Source organism: Chiloscyllium plagiosum, unplaced genomic scaffold (genome assembly GCF_037043375.1).
Source record: "Chiloscyllium plagiosum isolate Xiang-an unplaced genomic scaffold, Cpla_swu_hap1 HiC_scaffold_15, whole genome shotgun sequence".
NCBI lineage: Eukaryota > Metazoa > Chordata > Chondrichthyes > Orectolobiformes > Hemiscylliidae > Chiloscyllium > Chiloscyllium plagiosum.
The window spans coordinates 62,122,649-62,145,198 of record NW_028270153.1 but is presented as its reverse complement, the minus strand read 5'-3'; the positions used below and the strand labels follow the sequence as shown (position 1 = coordinate 62,145,198).

General features: G+C 42.6%; 1 protein-coding gene across 1 annotated transcript in view; it reads left to right on the top strand.

The window, feature by feature from the left end:
• Positions 1–699: 699 nt before the first annotated feature.
• The window catches only part of LOC122560004 (tumor necrosis factor receptor superfamily member 5-like), a 37,130-nt gene continuing 15,279 nt past the window's right edge, over positions 700–22,550 (top strand). The window contains exons 1-6 of the mRNA XM_043710155.2: positions 700–974; positions 12,182–12,266; positions 14,784–14,909; positions 17,428–17,574; positions 17,681–17,777; positions 18,856–18,908. Coding sequence (XP_043566090.2) covers positions 918–974; positions 12,182–12,266; positions 14,784–14,909; positions 17,428–17,574; positions 17,681–17,777; positions 18,856–18,908 — 565 coding nt within the window. The 5' untranslated portion in view covers positions 700–917. The remainder of the gene's footprint in view (positions 975–12,181; positions 12,267–14,783; positions 14,910–17,427; positions 17,575–17,680; positions 17,778–18,855; positions 18,909–22,550) is intronic.

Below are 22,550 nucleotides of genomic sequence, written 5' to 3'. Positions count from 1 at the left end.
TATTTTTCTTTTTTTTTCCTTTTATTTTAGACACAAAGTGCACGAATCTTTATTCACAGCATCTCTTCACAGAGACCGGCTCACAGGGACTGGCTGCATCATTACCAATACTAAACTTGATATTTTAACAATGTTTTAATATTATTCTCATAAGTTTCCATTGTAGTTTTGTGAATTTCTATTGATCGTTTGATTTTACTTTTGTTGCAATCCCCCATCAGGGCCATTCAACTTGATTAGCGTACGCTTAAAGGAGTAGAAAGGCACCTCTGACAGTACAGCACTCCTTCAGGACTGTAAATGCTTCCCTGGATTTTACACGTGAATCTAGGGGGTCCGCAACACACGAAGTTGCGAGAATTAGCACATTCCCAGCGGAGAATCACATATTTACCGGAGTGACTGAAGCAAAATGCACTGTCTGTTGCAAATCTTTTAATAAATGGAAGATGTAGGTTTTATTCAATGGGTCAAGCAGCGTCAGTGGAAAAATAGAGATAAAAACAACCTTTTAAGATTAACCAGAATTGAATGATCCATCCTGATTCTCTATGCAGTTGTAAACCTCTTTCAACCTCGAATTTCCCAGTTTGGAATGAAATGTTAATGAAGTGTAAACCCTGGCTGAGGAGGACGGGTTGGGAGTGTGTGTGAGAGAGAGTGAGAGAGACTGTAAACTCGACTGAGTGGTGTCAGGAATGGGACGCCTCCACGGCCTCTCTGATTCCGCCTTCCGCTCGATAAGCCAGTCCTTCCCGGATCGTGATTGGGAATATCTCGGAGCCGCAGTCCAGGCCTCCCTCTCATCCCCAAAGCCAAACCAAATCCTTACTGGGAGTGAGCTTGGGGCGAACGCCAGCGACTGAGATGCGACCCGCACAAAGTCAGGGATCAGACCATTCCGGCTGGGAACTCGGATGCCATGCAGAATGAAAGTGCGGCGCTACCTCTGGCTGGTGGTTCAGGCGATTCAGGTTATTTCTGTGTCTGTGTCTCTGTGTGTTTGCAGGAGAGTGCTGAAATCACAGGCTGTTGTTCTGTGTTTACAAAGGTTTAAGATTAACGAGAACTGCTGGATTGAGAAGGGGAGCAGGATTGTGTCGGGGTTATGTATCTCTCTGAGGTGTCTGAGTAACATTCTCTGTATACACAGAAACCGGGGAGTGCTGTGATATCTCACTGCAAGCAGCGAGGCTTCACTCACTGTATGGGGCTCGGAGCACGGAGAGCAGGATTACTCTCTGTCCTTGGCTGCAGGCCTTTTCCGAATGGCTCGGCCCAGCCGCAGGGGTGACCCCTACACCAACACTGCAAATGGTCAGGGCTCAATTTCAGTGACAGCAGAAAGTGTAATCATTGGGCACTCAAACTCTGCAGTGATATGTACGTCTAAAAAGGTGGACTCACTGGGCAGTGATACATAACATCTGAAAATGTGGACTCACTGGGCGGTGATATATAACATCTGAGAAGGTGGACTCTCTGGGTGATGATATATAACATCTGAAAAGGTAGAATAACTGGGTGGTGATATATAACACCTGAGAAGGTAGAATAATTGGGTGGTGATATATAACATCTGAGAAGGTAAATAACTGGGTGGTGATATATAACATCTGAAAAGATAGAATAACTAGGTGGTGATATATAACATCTGAGAAGGTAGAATAACTGGGTGGTGATATATAACATCTGAAAAGGTAGAATAACTGGGTGGTGATATATAACAACTGAGAAGGTGGACTCTCTGGGTGGTGATATATAACATCTGAGAAGGTGGACTCTCTGGGTGGTGATATATAACATCTGAGAAGGTGGACTCTCTGGGTGGTGATATATAACATCTGAGAAGGTGGACTCTCTGGGTGGTGATATATAACAACTGAGAAGGTGGACTCTCTGGGTGGTGATATATAACAACTGAGAAGGTGGACTCACTGTGCAATATTGTAAAATTGTTAATTGTTGACCTGCGTTACTTTCAATGTTCCCTTTCCTTTGATGTAGCTGTCTGCCAATGTAATCTCTAAACCTATTTAACAAATCCTGATTCAGATTAATCTCTGAGACGGAGACTGGAAGTATATTTAAAATATAAGGAGAAAAGGGAGTGTTGGTTTCAGTCATGTTGGCACTAAGGCGGCCATGAGATAGGAAAGATTTTTTTTAGTGTCTTTCACAATTGCAGAGTGTCCCAAAACACTTTACTGGCAATTAAAAGCACTTTTGTAATGACTGGTCTAACTTAGGAAGTGCACACTTCTGTTTGGACACATTAGACTCAAATACTAACGTGACCACATACATCTGCGTTGGATTAATGATGAATTTTGGCTGCAACCCTGGAAGAATGCTGGTAAAGCAGAAACTTGGTTTACTTTAAAAGAAAAAGCAAATATATTTTGAGTGAATCGCTTTGAATTCAAAGGGGTAAATGAGGAATGCATTCAGAGGAAAAAATAGATGGTTGTTTGGATACTTGGGACTGGCGGAACAGGTTAGCAACAAGTACATGGGACTTGAATGTAGGTTCCACTCATGATTATCAGCACATTACCCAGGGTGATGGTGAATAACTTCTCTCTATGGACAGGAGAAATACTTAAATAACATGTTTGGCTGTGCAGCCTATTGGCCAGATTATAGTGGGAGAGTTGACATAGTAGTTTATAATGGTTACTTGATAGAAACATTTGACCAAAAATGAATTGGCAATAGTAATTGCTTATGGACAGGAATCAGCTGTTCTACGTAAGATTTTTAAATTTTATATATATTATATACATTATATAATGCTTATCGTATATACACAAGCTTATTCTTTTCCTTATCATAATCACTCATTAAGCTTCTGTACGCAATTATATTGAATAGAGTTTTCAGGATATTGTGAAAAAGCCAATGGAGCTTTGGATGCAATGTCATCTTCATGTTTCATGTTATTTTTTCAACCTTCAGTTTCTGCCACAACCCTTCTCCTTATGTTACAATCTTTGCCATTGTCTTGGGCTGTATTCGTCCCTTTGCATACCTGCCATTCTGTTCGATCCCAGTCTGAATTTTCAACCCCCTCCGCTTCCCAATGTTAAGTGGAAACACTGTCTGTTTCCGTCTCAGCAACATTGTTCATTTGTCCCCAGCTCAGTGTGTCTTGTGTCGAAACCCTCATACATATTTTTTGGCATTTCCAAAGTCTGTACGAGTAAGTTTGAATTTGTGTGATTGTGTAAAACTGGAGATAAGGGATCAACCAAGTGTTCCAGTTTTCAGTTGTGAAAAATTAGGTCAGGAGAGAATTAAGGCTGAAAATGTGTTGCTGGAAAAGCGCAGCAGGTCAGGCAGCATCCAAAGAGCAGGAGAATGGATGTTTCGGGCATGAGCCCTTCTTCAGGATTCCTGAAGAAGGGCTCATGCCCGAAACATCGATTCTCCTGCTCCTTGGATGCTGCCTGACCTGCTGCGCTTTTCCAGAACACATTTTCAGCTCTGATCTCCAGCATCTGCAGTCCTCACTTTCTCCTAGGAGAGAATTAAGGCTGCTGATCATTATCACCTGTTTTATGATATCATCCAAAATTTAAATTGCCCACTGCTCTTTCACACTTCCAAACTTTTTAAAAAAAGCGAGTCCACATTGTGTTCCCTCCCTTGCCCATTATTATAATTTCGGATGCCCATGCCATAATGGTGTGGCTGAGCAGTCTTCGACAGATGCACTGCTAACAATCCTCCTCCTTGGTATCAAAGCTACATTCCTGATACCATGTGGAGAAGGATACTTGCACAGTAGGAGATAGGCTCAATCTTGATCAACAGCAAAAGTTTATTACATATTTATAATTAGCACATTACATTGATGACCTCTTAGAAGACATCAGGCTCAGTTTAAGAGTACACAATATTGCTAGCTATGTGGACTATGCACCCTAACAATTACAACATGACATATTGTAATGAGTTAGAGCACATGAACACACCGGTTTGCTCCTCCTGGGAACAATTTTTTATCTCTTGATAAGCAAAGCTTATCTCATTAATGTTGGTTAACTGCTTTGGATACTAACTACCTTACAGAATACCCATCATCTCTCCAGTTCTTGCTGACCTTAAGTGGCTCTCCTGACCCTCTATGCAATGCAATGAGAGTTTTCACTCTATATCCCTAACCCCAACACGCCAATCCTCTGATGTAAGCCCCTTCGATGTTTCTATTCCCTTCATCTTATATGCAAGTGACAGGGCCTTCTCCTTCAATGTTCTACACCTGGAATTCTAACTCTAAATGGTTATGTTCTCATTTGAGAAGCTCTCCAAAACCTGTTCCTTTAACCAAGTTTGTGCCCAATGCATTTTGTTCTGCTTTCCTGGCTCATTGCCTTTTTGTCCAGAAGCTTATTCCATCAGTTAGCACAGCTGCCTCACAATGCCAGGGACCCTGGTTCGCGTCGATGCATGGGTGACTGCATGCCCACATTGTACGTGCCATGCTTTTTTTAATATTACAGGTGTTATATAAAATGGCTGCTATTGTTGTTAAGCAAAGCAAACAGATGCAGATGTTCCCAAGAGTGGGCCATAGTGCACCATCTTCTGAGGCACTAAATGCATTATTCTCTTGGCTCTCAAAAGTGTCAACCGATCCTTGGAACTCAGTACACGTGATCCGAATCCCGACCAGAGATGGATGTTGGGACAGTGATGCAGCGTCAATCCATAGCTCCTGCTCAGTACTGGGAGGGGAATGATTAATAGCAGCACTTATTCAGTGCAAGTTGCATCTCCACTTCCATAATGCTAAGAGTTAGGACGGTCAAATAAAATGTAGCAAATGAAATGTGTTAATCAGTATGTGCCCACAGACACCTTTAAAGATGAAACCTTACATTTCCCATGCTCCTTCAGAATTTTATAATTTTGGGAATGCAAAACGCAAGCTTTTGTGTTTATTAGTCTTGTCCTGGTGTACCAGTAATGGAATGACAGAGGAAGGAGTAGACATCAATAGCTCAAGTATTGCAAGCTCACATCCACTGCAATCTCAATGTAACTGCTTATTTTAGGTGAGCCAAATTTCAGCTTCCACATTGAATTGTAGACTATACCCTAACTCACTTGTGAAAATCATGGTGTTCCATGTGTTTGAGGAAAGACATTCTGGCTATTGAGGGAGTGTAGCGTAAGTTCATGAGGTCAATTCCTGGAATGGCGGGATTACCTTACACTGAAAGACTGGAGCGACTGGGCTTGTATACCCTTGAGTTTAGAAGACTGAGAGAGGATCTGATTGAGACATATAAGATTATTAAAGGATTGGACACTCTGGAGGCAGGAAACATGTTTCCGCTGATGGGTGAGTGCCGAACCAGAGGACACAGCTTAAAAATACAGGTTAGACCATTTAGGACAGAGATGAGGAGAAACATCTTCACCCAGAGAGTGGTGGCTGTGTGGAATGCTCTGCCCCAGAGGGCAGTGGCGGCCCAGTCTCTGGATTCATTTAAGAAAGAGTTGGCTGGAGCTCTCAAGGATAGTGGAATCAAGGGTTATGGAGATAAGGCAGGAACAGGATACTGATTAAGGATGATCAGCCATGATCATACTGAATGGTGGTGCAGGCTCGAAGGGCAGAATGGCCTACTCCTGCACCTATTGTCTATTGTCTAAAAATGTAACGTCATTGTAAAACAGAGGCACCTACTAGAGATATGTCTTGTGAGCTGCATTCTAGTTGGTTTATTTTTTTAAAGCTTTTCTGGCATTGTGTCAACTTCCATGAAGTCAGCTGTTGCCAATTTTCTAATTGCCTGCATTCCTCTTGTTCATATCTTGAGACCAGCCTGCTCCCCCATGTCCCTGTGTCCACTATTGCTTCCAGCTTCCACCCTCAGTGGCAAACGGTCACTTGTTGCAAATATCCTGGTTCTGCACCCATCCATCACATAGAATTCAATCATCATTTCATATTGCACATCAGTTATTATCATCCCCATTGATGTAGTAGTTTTGGCTAGGGTGAAGATGAGTCAGAAATTTGTGGGCTCAGATCACACACATGAGGCTGATAAATCACTGTAGTGATGAGGGAGCTGGGCATTGTCAGAGGCACTGCCTTTGGGATGATTCATTTAACTGAGATCCAAGTTCCTCTTTCAGGTGTTTGTGAAAGATTCCATGGCACTATTCTGAGGAAGAACATGGTCCTCACTGACATCTGCAACTCATCCAGCATTATTACTAAAACAGATTAGCTGATCATCCAGTTTATTGCTTTTTGTCATTGTCCACAACTTGACTGCAGTGTCTTCTACATTTCTATAGCAGTTGCATTTTAGATGTGTGTGAGGTGAGTTGAGACATTCTGAAAGCTGCTGTATAAACGCAAGTTCAATCATGCCAGCTATGTTAATTTGTGAACTATGACTTAATGTTTATTAATCTATTGTGCAACAGGGTGTGGTAACCATGCTGTTTAATAAAGGTGTGATGAGGGAGAAGAATCATTTCTGTTCTTGGCCCACAGAGAATCCCACCCCCATAAAGGGTTATCCCCTGAGTAGCACCAATCTCTGGGCTGGTGTAAAGGACACAGCAGAAAGTGCTGAGGCCTTAAATGTGTCGAACATGCTATTGAGCCCTGAAGGCTGCAGGATCCCCAAATGGAAGTTGAGATGCTGTTGATCCAACTTGCGCTGAGCTTCATTGGAGCACTGCAGCAAGCTTGAGAAAGAGACGTTGGCCAGGGAATAGGGGGGATACGTTGAAGTGGCAGGCAACTGGAAGCTCAGGTCATTTTTGTGGATAGAACGAAGATGTTCTGCAAAATGGTTGTCCAATCCACGCTTCATTTTCCCAGTGTACAGGAGACCACATTGTGAGCAGTGAATATAGTAGACTAGATTGACTGAAATGCAGAAAAAGCGCTGCTTCATCGGGAAGGTGTGTCTGGGGCGTTTTGTTGGTGAGGACGGAGGAAATAAACAGGCAGGTATTACAACTTCTATGATGGCAAGGGAAGGTGATGATGTGGAGAGGTGTTGGGAGGGGAGAAGGAGTGGACTAGAGTGTTGTGGAGACATTAGTCCCCGTGGAAGGCTACTGGAGGAGGGGAGGGGAATATGTGTCTGGTCACAGCATTTTAATACACTTGGATAAATGGTGGCTTATAATCCTTTGGCAACAGTGGCTGGTAGGTTGGGAAGTGAAGACAGGGGAACCCTATTGCTGTTGATGGAGGGAAGAGATGGGGTGGGGGCAAAGTGTGCGAGTTGGGTCGGACATGATGAAAAGCACTGTTGATCATGGTGGTTGGGATTCCTCAGCTGAGGAAAAATTTATGAGGCCTCCCCCACCGGAAGGTGGCATCATTAGAGATACCATGGAGGTGGAGAAACTGGGAGAAATGGGATGGAGACCTTACACAAAGCAAGATTTAGGGATGTATATTCCAGGGAACTTGGAATCAATGGGTTTGTGATGGATGTCAATGACAAGCTATGCCCAGAAATGGAAACAAGAGATATCAAGGAAGGGAAGGGAGGAGTCCGGAGGTGGACCAAGTGAATGTGAGAGCAGGGTGAAAATTGGAAGCAAAGTTGATTAACTTCTCCAGTTCAGAATGAGAGAGGGAAGGAGCACCGATGATGTCATTGCTGTGCTGGAGTAACAGTTGTGGGTGTATGCCTGGGATTAGGACTGGAACAAGGAATGTTCCATGTATCCCACACAGAGACAGACATAACTGGGGCCATGCAGGTACCCATGGCCACCCCTCTGACCTGAAGAAAGTGAGAGGAGTTAAAGCAGAAGTTGTTCAAAGTGAGGATGAGCTTGATAAAAGTTCTCTCTCTTCAGGTACTGTCCCTTTAATTTTTCAAAACCACCATCATCCTCGCCTTCTCTGAAATCCTTGACACAGTTAACCTATGGTTCTCCTTCAAGATAACCCCTTCACTGCCTAACTCACTGACACTGCTCTTGCTTCATTATATCAGTTTGTTGCAATGATTTCTCAACTCTGCAGTGTCTCTCTGGAGAACTCCAAGATTCCCGTGATTTTATGAGGTTTCCCAGTATCCCATACATGTGGGGTCAGCATTCTTGCCTATCAGACCTAACTCTGCCTCTCTATGTCACCTATCTCGATGTATCTGTTGTCTCCATGCTGCCAGAATGCTTGCCAACACGCCGCCTTGGAAAATTGGTCACTATGTCCGGTTAAAAGACAAGAGAAGCCAAAACCACTGTCTTTCTTACTTGTCACCAACCCAGGATCTTCTCTGATGAAGCAACCCTCTTGCACACTGTGATAGTAGGTGATGTATACAATATGTATAGAACACTCAGATCCTGTGCAGGAGCATTAGCAGTTCTGAAAGCCTCTCACTTCCTTCTGATATGAGTGTGTAACCACTGCAAGATCAGGCTGTGAGATAAGTGATCACTTGCAAACTCCACTTCTCCCACTGATATAATCACCAAGAGGGAAGCAAACACAGCAGTTAACATCACTAAATTATTTGAAATGTTTGAGTTTGGAGATCAGCTTCAGGAGACATTGGAACACATTGGTATGTTCAGTAACAAGAAATTACATAAAGCAGCACAGAAACATCCCCATTAGTTTTCTTGTGGGAAGCTGGGGTTAGCTGTGGTGATCAGCCACATGCCTGTGGGTCCACCGTTGTAGAAACAATATATACAAGAACTATTTCCTCTTCCTCAACCTTTGCAAATGTTAATATGTATCAAATATTAAATGGCAGAGAGGGTAGCATTGATGCCTCACAGTGTCAGGGACCTGGGTTCGATTCCAGTCTCTGTGCACACTCGACACAGACAATCACCATTCTCCCCGTGTCTGCGTGGGTTTCCACCTGGTGCTCCGATTTCCTCCCACAATCCAAAGTTGTGCAGATTAGGGTGAATTGGCTGTGCTAAATTGTCCATACTGTCTAGAGATGTGCAGGCTAGGTGGATTAGCCATGATAAATGGAGGGTGACAAGGATAGACAGGAATATACAGTGATAAGATCAGCCATGATGTCATTTAGATTACTTACAGTGTGGAAACAGGCCCTTCGGCCCAACAAGTCCACACCGACCCGCCGAAGCGCAACCCACCCAGACCCATTCCCCTTTATTTTCACCCCTTCACCTAACACTACGGGTAATTTAGCATGGCCAATTCACCTAACCTGCACATTTTTGGACTGTAGGAGGAAACCGGAGCACCCGGAAGAAACCTGCACAGACATAGGGAGAATGTGCACACTTGACACAGACAGTCACCAGAGACTGGAATTGAACCCGGGTCTCTGGCGCTGTGAGGCAAGTACTAACCACTGTGCCACCGTGCCGCCCACGAATGGTGGAATTGGCTTGAGGGGCTGAATGGCCCTATCTATGCTCCTAATTCATGTGTTTATGAATAACCAGCGCAATCTTTTAGCAAGAATTAATTGGCATAATCATTTAAAAAAGGAATAATGGGGTCTAAATTTAACATTTTTTTTAATTCATTCATAAAATGTGGATATTGCTGGCCAGACCAGCATTTATTACCCATCCCTAATTGCCCAGAGAGCAATTAAGCATCAGTCACATTGGTGTGGATCTGGAATCACATGTAGGTAGGTTGCCTATCCTAAAGAACGGTCATCATTAGACTCTTAATTCCAGACTTTTGCAGAATTCAAATTCTGCCATGGTTGGATTTGAACCCGCGTCCCCAGAACATTACCTGGGTCTCTGGATTAAGAATCCAGTGATAATACCACTAGGTCATCGCCTCTCCTGTACCTATTTGTGGTGTCTGTTTTATGGATGCAAATTGAATGTGGTGCTAAACACTTGAGGATGGCAGAGGTCTGATCTGCATTGTCTGCTCGCTGGAAAATTCATTGGTGCTTTGCTTCATTTTCAAGACAGTTCTTGTGTCATTCCAGAAGTGGATTGTTAAACTTGTTTAAAAGCAAAGTCCCACAGATGGAAATCTGAAACAAATACAGGGAATGCTGGAGAAACTCAGCAGGTCTGTGGCGAGAGAAAGAGAGCAGCCTAACTGCAGTCTGTAAAGGGTAATGGTAGGCTGCTTAAACAAGGCCCCAACCTTTTCATTGTCAGAAGCTTCCTTTAACACTCTTTCATCTCCAATGTCTCTCAGTTTCCAGTATGACTTCGTACGGGATAGAATCGTAAAAGGACTCGAGTGGGAGACCTGTTTGCCCCCACAATTAGTTATTCTGTTGTGGCCTATGATAGGCTTAGTTCAAACCCATCATTTTCTGTGCAATTCTCACACCACAGGGGAATACAGCAAGTTTGGACATCCAAGAAAAATTTAAATAAGTCATTGTAGGGAAAAAACTTTTTTTTAGGATTGTTGTGTCTTCGAAGCCATTTAAAAGCATAAAAACAGGAGAAGATCATTCCTTCAGCCTGCTGTGAAATTTACTAAGATCGTGGCTGGTCTGATTGTAACTTTTAGTCTACATTCTCACCTGCACCTTTTGCCCACTTGCTTAATAAGTTATCTATCTGTCTCTGCCTCGGAGATATTCAAGGACTGTCTTTCCACCACCTTTTCAAAAGACAGTCCCAAAGATTTAAGACCCGCAGAGAAAGAATCTCTGTTTGAACTGGGTGATGCCGGATTTCTAAACCCCTTGTTCTAGATTCTTCCTTTAGAGGGAACACCCTGTCCAAATCTATGCTGTCAAGACCCCTCAGTGAAATAATTAAGCCTTTAATGACTTTAAAATCCTCTGCCTTTTTCATTGGATTTCTGTTGGGTTTACTTGCTTTGAGAAAATAGAATGTATTTTAGGGCCTTGGCAGTGTTGTAGAACAGAGAGACCTAGGGATTCAGGTGCATAACTCTTTGAAGTTTGCGTCACGTGTAGACAGGGTGGTTAAGAAGGCAAAAACCGAAAAAAACTGCCTCAGTTTGAGGAAGGGTCACTTGACCTGAAACGTTAAGTCTGATTTCCCTCCACAGATGCTGCCAGACCTGCTGAGCTGGTTAAGAAAGTGTTTAGCACGCTTGCCTTTATTGCTCAGACCTTTGGGTATAGGAATTGGGACTTCATATTGAGGTTGTACAGGGTGTGGCAGTGCTGGTGTTGGACTGGGGTGGACAAGATTAAATGTCACACGACACCAAATTATAGTCCAACAGGTTCATTTGAAATCACAATATTTCCGAGCACTGCTCCTTCGTCAGTTTGAGGATGTACAGGACATCGGTGAGGCCTCTTCTGGAGTACTGTGTGCAGTTCTGGTCGCCCTGTTATAGGAAGGTTATTATTAAACTGGAGTGGCTTCAGAAAAGATTTACCAGGACGTTACCAGGACTGGAGGGTTTGAGTTATAAGGAGAGGCTGGATAGGCTTGGACTTTTTTCACTAGAGCATAGGAGGTTGAGGGGTGATCTTATAGAGGTTTATAAAATCAGGTGGGGCACAGATAAAGTGAATGGCAAGTGTCTTTTCCCTTGGGTGGGGGAGTTCAAAACCAGAGGGCATATTTTTAAAGTTGAGAGGATAAAGATTTAACAAAGATACAAGGGGCAACCTTTTACACAGAGAGTAATTTGTGTGTGGGGTGAACCTCCAGAGGAAGTGTTGGATGCGGGTACAGTTAGAACATTTAAAAGGCATTTGGATAAATTCACAAATAGAAAGTGCTTTGAGGGATAAGTGTCAAGCCCAGGCAGGTGGGACAAGTTTAGTTTTGGATTAGGGTCGCCATGGACTAGTTGGACCGAAAGGTCTGTTTCTGTGCTGTGTGACTATGACTCTATTGGGTGCTATGATGGCAATGAGAAAGCTATCACTCATCCACAATTGGCACTTTCCTGATACAACAGCGGTCTGACAGACCGAATGGTCTGCTGTGCACTGTATCTATTCTATGGTTCTATGACTTTGAGTTGATTGGAAAGTTTCTTTGACCATTGCTCATACAGCCAATTTTGATCAATTTCTGATATATTTACAGCTAAAAAAATAAAAGTGCGCAAATAAAATTACGTCTGCACGCTTAATTTCTCCTATGGTTTTTTTTCTTCTGGATTTGCTCATCCCATTGTCCTGGAGATTAATCTTTCATTCCCGCAGAACACAGTGTAGAATGAGCGGAACGCTTTATAATTGTAATTCATTGTTTGCCTTTCTGTTTTCAGCTGTACCACTGTGAGTCTGCCGCCAAATGTAACAATATCACACAGTACTCATTGTCTTCCCGCTGCTGTGCCAAGTGTCCACCGGGTAAGTACAGGGTTAATGATGGAGAATACTGAGGGGCTGGAGAGAGAACTGGAATATAAACTGGGCGACTGCTTGACATTTTGGAATGGAATCAGGAAGCATGTCTTCACACACAGTCCAATAAAAATCAAGAATACTGTCCACTGTAGGGCTGGGGCTTTCAAGATATGGATCAGAGCTTCCTGAAGTGGGATATAGGGACCCCACGTGGGGTCATGTGCTGAATCTATGGAGTTACAAACTCTGAGGTATGAGCACAGCTCTAACCAAGTGTATAACTCTCCTTCCTAACTCTGAAAGCTTACAATGAGAGGTTGTGACAATTTCCAAGCCTTGAAATGGAGTTACAGAGTGGAAAAAGCTTGAGAAGTGCTGATTCTGATCAGTAGAGCTAGTTGTAGGTAGAGTGATGCTGAATTACAGGTTTTAATAGAATGGCCAAGAGGCTGAATAGCCTCGTCCTCTTTCTTTAACTAAAAAGGTTGCTTGCATTGATATGAGATAACTTTCACAATTTGATTTTCACAATTATACCTTATTCTGTGAAAAAGTATGGATCAATGGCATTGCATAGGATCCAAGTTATTGACTGGTTTACCCATTATGTATTGTCCATCGGGGAGTTCCAGGATGAGTAGTTTGTTGGTGTCTGAATAAGTAGAACTGATCTGAGTGTTCAGGTAACAAATTAAGAACTAAATTAGAAGAACATGACAAGGGATACTAAGCTCAGAAGAAACTTCGAGCAGGAGTGGGGTCAGATTCAGGCTTGATGGTCAATCTCGAGCAGTGCATGGGAGATTAGTAAATCTACAGTTCAGGTGTGATAACCTTCATAGTGAGTTAACCTGTCACCAGTCATAGCCTCGACTCATGACCCCACTTTGAGTCTCAACCCTCGTTTTGGGAAGCTATGATCCATATCTTGAAAACCCCAGCCCTTTACTGGACAGTATTCTCGATTTCTATTGGTCTGTGCATGAGGACATGCCTCCTGATTCCATTCCCAAATGGCCAGATGTACACGTGAAGAAGAGAGTTGCCTCAAGTACTTAAAAACTGATCGTACCTATCTAACCTTTAGCACCCTCAAGGCAGGAGACAGGAAGGGACAGAAATCTAAGAATAAATTGAAAGCAGATTAGGCTTTGCAGTTGAGTGAGTGAGCAACTGAGCTGAGGATGTCAGGAATTTCCGAGATTGCATTTCTAAGTCAGTTGCTGACCTGCACTGACTTTACTTTGTCTCTGTTGAGGTTGTTATGGTTTGCTAATAGTGATCTCTGGGTCAGGAAGTATCTGACTGGCCCTGGTTCCAGTGCTTGCTGGTTGGGCAGTATATGTCTTGTCAGGCTGATACTTTGTCCCCCTCCCTTTGGGTTTACTGTATTTTTCTACAGTCTCCACTTTCTTCCCTCCATATTGATAGGATCATTTCTTGCCGTAATGGTACTACTGTCTGGTCAATGTTCTCATCAGCTGCTCTCCCTTTTTACCATCTTCAGATATCTCAACACTCACCTTTAGTTTTATTGAAATATACAGTAGGTTCATCCCTACAAGTCTCTAGCTGTGGCTCAGTGGGTAGTATCTTTGCCTCTGAGTCAGATGGTTGTGACTTCATGACCCACTTAAGCACAGAACGATGCTGGCACCTTTGTACAATACTCAGGGAGTAGAGTTATGTCAAAGGAGCATATTTCAGAAGTGACATTAAATTTTTCTGTAGGGACCTTCTCATGTAGATACAAAAGATTAGCCAATTGTATCGTGAAGAAGAACTGAGCATGATTCTGGCCATTTTTTTGTCACTCAATAATCAAAATAAATTATCTTGTGTCTTATTGTAAAAGGATGCCCTTTGTCACAGCTTTTTATCTTGAACTTATCAGGACAATTTGCAAAAAACATCCCAATTCAATAAGAAAATCAACATTTATATTTAAGAAAGGACAGTACTGCTTTGTTGGCAAGTGCAGTCTGATTGGTAGAGATGTTGCCATGGAGATTGCAGAGTCAATGATGTTTGACAGTTAACTGACAGGCTTTGTTTACATTTTAATTCAGACAGGTTGACTTTGATTGGTCAGGGCATTGCTTTGAAAAATGGAACAGTGAAAGGCTATTTAGATGAGTTGAAACAGACGCAGTGTTTCTTACAATACACTAATGTCTACTTTCTATACTCTTTCATTTGGACCACCTTGAGGAAGGTGTGACTATAAATGCAAGTTCTTTCTTCTCAGGCATAGCAGTTTAATCTTTTATCTCTTCCTATTACCTTTACATTCTTCTATAAGGCGGATTTTGAATGTTTTCTACATTGGTTCAAATTGCCGCAAAATTAGTGTGGAAAAACCTGCTAAGAGGTTTATTTCTATATAAATGACCAAATATTTGTTTGCATCAGACACTATCAAAATCTATTTAGTTCTGTAGGAAAAGGTGGAGGATTTGAGCCAGATTTGAGAGTTGCATTCTTGTGCAATAAATTTGTATTGTGGTATTTATCTTGCAGGTACCTATTTGAGCAGTAAATGCACAATACTGAAAGACACTGAGTGCAAGCCCTGTGAAGAGGGACTGTATCAGTCAAAGTGGAACTTGGCTGATCACTGTCAGCGGCACACATACTGTGATCCAAGTAGGTCCAAATTATTTTCCCTAGTTTTCTTTCTGCTTACATTTCTGGTAGGGTTTTACTGATGTATGCAATTGTGTAAGTTCGTGTGTGAATATGCATTTGTGTGTTTCTGTGCATATGCACAAGTGTATGCATATGCTCCTGTGTCAGTGTGCACACCTGTGTAGGTGTGCTCCTATACTTGGGTGCAAGTGTGTGTGTGTGTCTATGTGTGTGTGTGTGTATGTATGTATACACACGCATGCCTGTGCACACAGATAAGTAACAAGTTAATCTAATTAATATCTATGATTTAAAGTATATTTTTCTTATCATAAATCCACTAACACACAGACGAACAGATAGACATGGTTTGGGGATGAATTAAAAAGAAAAGAAATGAATTTTAATTTGCCAAATAAGTAAACAGTTTCCAATAATGGATACTAGGCCTCCATGAAAACCTTAGACAATAGATTGTCCACAGGAACTGTATAAGAACTAGGGGCAGAAGTAGGGAATTCATCCCCTTAAGCCTGTTCTGCCATTTAATACAACTATGGCTGATCTCATCTTGGCCCTAACTCCACTTTCCTGCCCTTCAGCCTCTTACTGTTTTAAAATCTGTCCATCTTCTTAAACTTATTCCATGTTCTGGCATTCTAAAGGGTAATGAGTTCCACAATTCACAACTGTTTTAGAGAAGTCATTTCTTCTCATTCCTATTCTAAATCCGCTACCCATTATCCTAAAACTATGACCCCTTGTTCCAGATAGCCCTACCTGAAGAAACATCCTCACTTTGTTTACTTTGTCAATCCACTTTGGCATCTTGTAAACTGCGCTTAGATCTCCTGTCATTTATCTAAATTCCAGACAGTATAGGTCTAAACTGCTCAGTCTCTCTTCATAACACAACCCCCTCATATCTGGAATCAATCTAGTGATTCTCTTCTGAACTGTCTCCAATGCAACCACGCTTCCCCCTTGAGTAAGCATACCATAATTGTACGCAGTACTCCAGCTTGAATTCAATGTCACCAGTTAATACAAACAGTTTCAGAAGACGTCTAGAAATATTTTAAAATTATTTCTTACAAACTGGGCCTTTCCTTAGAACATTCAACAATTTTATAACTGAATAGAAAACTGGAAAGAGCAAAACACAGCAATCATCTCTGAAAGTTTTCAAATAATCACTCTTCTACTAAAAACAAATCAGAACTGGTGGTTCTCTCTCCTTCCTTTCCTTTTAAGTCAGCATTCTTTATGGGTGAGTGGTTGGCACCTGTTCTCCCCGATTGACAAATTCAACATTGAACTGCTGCCGGCCTGGAACATAGAAATTGCTCAGTGCCAATTTGTTCACAGTGCCTTTGGCACAGTAATTAAGTTGCATCGTCTTCCAGGCCAGTACCCAACTACAAACATCTGTCCTTGTTCTCTTCCTGTTTAAAACAAGCTGCTGTTCAAAGTTCAACTCTTAATCTGACCTTACATTTCCAAACCAAAAATAAAGAGGAAATAAAAGAAAACCGGTGAGAGCCCCTAGAATACATGTACATGTTCCTGTGCTTTTGTGACTATGTATGTGCATTTGTGCATGCATCTGGTCGTGTGTGTGTATGTGTGCGCGCGCTCATCTGGTTGTGTGTGTGTGTGTGTGTGGCACCAGTGTGTGTGCATGTATGTGCACCTGTGTATGTGCATGTGTGTTTGTGTCTGTTCATGTGTGCATGCACATGTGTGCATGCAAGTGTTCCTGTGTGTCTGTGCACCAGTGTATGCGTATGTTTCTGTGTGCATACATTCATGTGTACCATGTTTTTGTGTGTATGTGCATGTGTTTGTTCGTGTGTGTGTGTGAGAACCTATTGGCCAAGTCAGCTTTATGGTTTGATGAAATTGTGCTGCACACAAAATGGAGAGTATTTCCTGTCAGTCACAATTGACTCTGAATAAATATAGAACTGTTCTTTGGGGGAAGGGAGGAGGGAAGTGAGATCGTGGCCAAATTAAATCCCCAACAGAATTTGGAGAGCTTTGTATTTGAAATGGATGTTGTATTATTAATGCAAATTCAGCATTCTGTTGGACCACTAAATAAGAGGGATATTTCTTCATCCACAGTGCAAGCAAAACAACAAAATTGCCAGAATTATTTTTATTTGCCATTTAAAATATGCCATCGCTTCCCAATGAGATACTACCTGAATAAAGAAAAATTATCATAGCCCTACAGGGGTCAAGATAAAACAATGGCCTGTGTTGATTAAGTCAGGTTTGGGCTATTTTATGACAGGGCCTGCAGTTTAACAGTTTCCCAAAGTGTATTCACTTCATACAAGAGTGCACTGCTTGACTTATAGGAAGTGTCGAAGTGAAACCGTAAGCCAGTTTCCAAACAGGACGGAAATCTTAAAAATACAGGCACACAATCCCTGTCTCTTTTGCGAGGTGCACAGTCTTATCACTGTAACCAAGAGGGAGATCTCTGCAATCACAAATATTCTTACACTCTGCCTTTTCCTATCTTCAGATGGAGGATTTGTGACCGAGTCGCCTGGCGACACCTTGACCAATGCTGTGTGTTTGTGTGCGATAGGGAAGCACTGCATCAATGAGGACTGTGAAATGTGTGTGGAGGACAAGATTTGTGAGCCTGGTTCTGGAGTAACTAAACCAGGTAAAAACATAAGCATCTGTAAATATCTCAGATTCATAATGTATAGTTTGTGGTATTATTACTGCCTTTGTCGTTTGCTGATGTGCTAATGTGGTTTGTTTGCCAGCGGATCGCAAACACAAGGACACAGAGTGTGAGGAATGTAAACATGGTTATTACTCAAATGTCTCTTCGGCTGTAGAGCTCTGTTCGAAATGGACAAAGTAAGTAACCCAGGTTAACTGGGGGGAGTGGGAAACTTTAGGTTGAATGGGGTAGGTCAGTATCCATGGATTAAATGGGCAGGATTTCAAGCTGCCTCTGGCTTTACATCGACCCTGTATCTTTGCTGAACCACTGTTTGACTCTCTTGTTTGATTGCCTTGTCACAAGCAATGTCTTTACTCTTTTCCATGTTGATGGATCTTCCTAAGATGGCCCCAACTTTTGCTTTGTCAAATCTAAGGGGCTCAGATCTGGTACAAAGCTGATTTAATCATCCAACACTAGGTCTGGCTAGATCACCTATATGTCACTCCCTCTGACAAAACTGCTCAAAAGCTCGAAATTACTCTGGAGAGAAATTAGTTCTCTGACCTTTTTTGTTCTCCTCTCCCAACAGTCTGTTTAACCATGCCCAGGCATTGTTGGCAAGATGTGTATTTACAGCACATCACTTGTTAGCCTTGAACCACTGCTGTTCTGATGGTGAAGGCATTCAACTGATACTATGAGAGCGCGGTCAGAGGTCACACGACACCATGTTATAGTCCAACAGGTTTGTTTGAAATCACAAGCTTTTGGAGTGCCGTTCTTCATCAGGTGTCGTGTGACTTCTAGCCTTGTCCACTTCAGTGCAACGATATATCACGGTTAGAGAGAAATTTCAGGACTTTGATAGTAACAATATGTGATATTTTGTGACCTGGAGGGAGTTCAGAAGTGGCGCTGTTTCCAAGTGGCTGTTGTCCTTCACCTACAAAGTGATTAGGTCGTGGGTATGCAATAATCTGATCAGGCCGACATAAAAAGCATAAAACATAAGACTAGCCTGAGAGGACTTTTTGCCTCAAAAAAAGGGCAGTTAAACAGGGGATGAGCTTGGATGGGCTGCAACTAATTGGTGCCCATCTGATTAAATTGATACCTTGATATTCCACATGTGTTCCTTGGTGTAGGTTGGCATCAGTGAACAAAGTAAATGGGATATTTATTACCTGAAATTGGGAGCTCTGATTATACACAGTCTTTGGTACTTTCTGTGCTCTGATTCTCTGACTACCAACATCCCTTTGCTTTCAGTTGTGGGTCACGCGGAGAGCTGAAACCAGGCAATGCAACAACTGATGTGAAATGTAAGTACATCAAGCTTCTAGCAAAAGATCACCATAGAGTCATAGGACATGGAAACACCCCCTTTGATCCAACTCCTGCCAATCTGGTCTATTTGCCATTTGCCAGCACTTGTCCCGTATTCGCCTAAACCCTTCCTATTCATATACACATCCAGATGCCTTTTAAATATTGTAATTGTACCAGCCTCCAACAGTTCATTTCATACATGTACTCCAATTTAGAACTCTAACTGTTTGATCAGTTCTTTACTTTTTCATAACTATTTTAAAATTAACAGAATGATGACCACTTGCTCCAAAGTACTCTTTCATTGACACCTCAGTCACTTACCCTACATGATTTCCAAGCACAAAGTCAGGTATTGCTCCTTCTCTAGTAGGTAAATCCAAATATTGAAGAAGAAAATTCTCCTGTACACACTTTAAAACATTCTGCCCCATCCAAACCCTTAACACTATGACGGTCCTAGTCTATGTTCGTAAAGTTAAAATCCCCAACCACAACAACCCTACCTTTCCTACAGGTATTTGAGATCTCCTTACATACTTGATTCTCAATTTCCTGCTGACTATTGGTGGGCCTATAATACAATCTCAACAAGATGATCATTCCTTCCTTATTTTTAAGTTCCACCCAAATAACTTCACTGGACGATTTCCCAGGAATTGAGAGTGTGTTGCTGGAAAAGCACAGCAAGTCAGGCAGCATCCGAGGAGCAGGAGAATCGACATTTCGGGCATAAGCCTTTCATCAGGAATGTGGTCAATATCTCATTCCTGATAGAGTCATAGAGATATAAAACATGGAAACAGACCCTTTGATCCAACCCGTCCATGCCAACCAGATATCCCAACCCAATCTAGTCCCACCGGCCAGCACCTGACCCATATTGCTCCAAACCCTTCGTATTCATATACCCATCCAAATGCCTCATAAATGTTGCAATTGTACCAGCCTTCACCACTTCCTCTGGCAGCTCATTTCATATCCGTACCACTCTCTGCGTGAAAAAGTTGCCCCTTAGGTCTGTTTTATATCTTTTCCCTCTCACCCTAAACCTATGCCCTCTAGTTCTGGACTCACTGACCCCAGGGAAAAGACTTTGCCTGTTTACCCTATCCATGCCCCTCATAATTTTGTAAACCTCTGCAAGGTCATCCCGCAGCCTCTGACGCTCCAGGAAAAACAGCCCCAGCCTGTTCAGCCTCTCCCTCTAGCTCAAATCCTCCAACCCTACAACATCCTTGTAAATCTTTTCTGAACCCTTTCAAGTTTCACAACATCTTTCCAATAGGAAGGAGACCAGAATTGCACGCAATATTCCAACAGTGGCCTAACCAATGTCCTGTACAGCCGCAACATGACATCCCAACTCCTGTACTCAATACTCTGACCAATAAAGGAAAGCATACCAAACACCTTCTTCACTATCCTATCTATTTTAATATCTCCCCCATTTTCTGCGGCTCCACATAAAGGCTGCCTTGCTGATCTTTGAGGGGCCCTATTCTCTCCCTAGTTACTCTTTTGTTCTTAATGTATTTGTAAAACGCTTTGGATTCTCCTTAATTCTATTTGCCAACGCTATCGCCTGTCCCCTTTCTGCCCTCCTGATTTCCCTCTTAAGTATGCTCCTATTTCCTTTATACTCTTCTAAGGATTCACTCGATCTATCCTCTCTATACCTTACATATGCTTCCTTCTTTTTCTTAACCAAACCCTCAATTTCTTTAGTCATCCAGCATTCCCTATAGTTACCAGCCTTCCCTTTCACCCTGACAGGAATATACTTTCTCTGGATTCTCGTTATTTCATTTCTGAAGGCTTCCCATTTTCCAGCTGTCCCTTTACCTGCGAACATCTGCCTCCAATCAGCTTTCGAAAGTTCTTGCCTAATGCCGTCAAAATTGGCTTTTCTCCAATTTAGAACTTCAACTTTTAGATCTGGTCTATCCTTTTCCATCACTATTTTAAATCTAATAGAATTGTGGTCGCTGGCCCCAAAGTGCTTCCCCACTGACACCCCAGTCACCTGCCCTGCCTTATTTCCCAAGAGTAGGTCAAGTTTTGCACCTTCTCTAGTAGATACAAAATTATGAGGGGCACGGATAGGGTAAATCGACAAAGTCTTTTCCCTGGGGTCAGGGAGTCCAGAACTAGAGGGCATATGTTTAGGGTGAGAGGGGAAAGATATAAAAGAGACCTAAAGGGGCAACCTTTTCATGCAGAGGGTGGTACATGTATGGAATGAGTTGCCAGAGGAAGTGGTGGAGGCTGGTACAATTGCAACATTTAAGAGGCATTTGGGTAGGTATGTGAATAGGAAGGGTTTGGAGGGATATGGGCTGGGTGCTGGTAGGTAGGACTAGATTAGGTTGGGATATCTGGTCGGCATGGACAGGTTGGATCGAAGGGTCTGTTTCCATGCTGTACATCTCTATGACTCTATAAATGGAGTTTAATTTATTAGTCCTACCTTGTCCCTGCCTGCCCTGACTGTTTGACTTGCTTCTGTTCTCAACTGTACCAGTCTCAGATGATTTCTTTCCTCGCTATCTCCCTGGGTCCCCCCCCCCCCCTCCCCCACCCCGCTCCCCCACCCGAGCAGCTCTAACAAATCTCCCTGCTGGTATATTAGTCCCCTTCCAATTTAGGTGCAATCCGTCCTTGTATTGGTCACTTCTACCCCAAAAGAGATTCCAATGATCCAAAAATGTGAATCCTTCTCCCATACACCAGCTCCTCAGCCATGCATTCATCTGCTCTATCCTCCTATTCCTGCCCTCACTAGCTTGTAGCACCGGGGGTAATCCGGATATTACTACTCGCGAGGACCTCCTTTTTAAATTTCTGCCTAACTCTCTGTAATCTCCCTTCAGACTCTCAACCTTTTCCCTTCCTATGTTATTGGTTCCAATGTGGACAATGACCTCTTGCTGGCCCCTCTCCCCCGTGAGAATATTCTGCACCCACTCTGAGACATTCTTGATCCTGGCACCAGGGAAGCAACACACTATTCTGATTTTTCGCTGCTGGCCACAGAAATGTCTGTCTATATCTTGGACTAGAGAATCCCCTAACACAATTGATCTCTTAGAAGTCGATGTACCCCTCGTTGCATTAAAGCCAGTCTCAATACCAGAAACATGGCTGTTTGTGCTACGTTCCCCTGAGAATCATTCCCCCCTCTACATTTTCCAAAACAGCATACCTGTTTGAAATGGGTATATCCACAAAAGACTCCTGCACTAGCTGCCTAGCTCTCTTACCTTTCCTGGAGTTAACCCATCTATGTGACTGTATCTGAGACTTTCCCCCCTTCCTATAACTGCCGTCCATCACATACTGTTGCTATTGCAAATTCCTCATTGCTTCTTACTGTCTCTCCAACCAATCCATTTGATCTGATAATATTCGCAACCAACAGCATTTATGGCAGATATAATCCGCAGTAACCCTTAAACTCTCTTTAAAGTCCCATATAATCTAAATGACATCATGGCTGATCTTATCTGACAAGAAGCATATTTCACTCTACTAAAAGGCCATTTCTGCTTCTTCACAATCTACATACCCAGAAAATAACACCGTCTTATTCCTCTACAAACACTGCCCCAGGTTAAATTAATTGTTATGGCTTA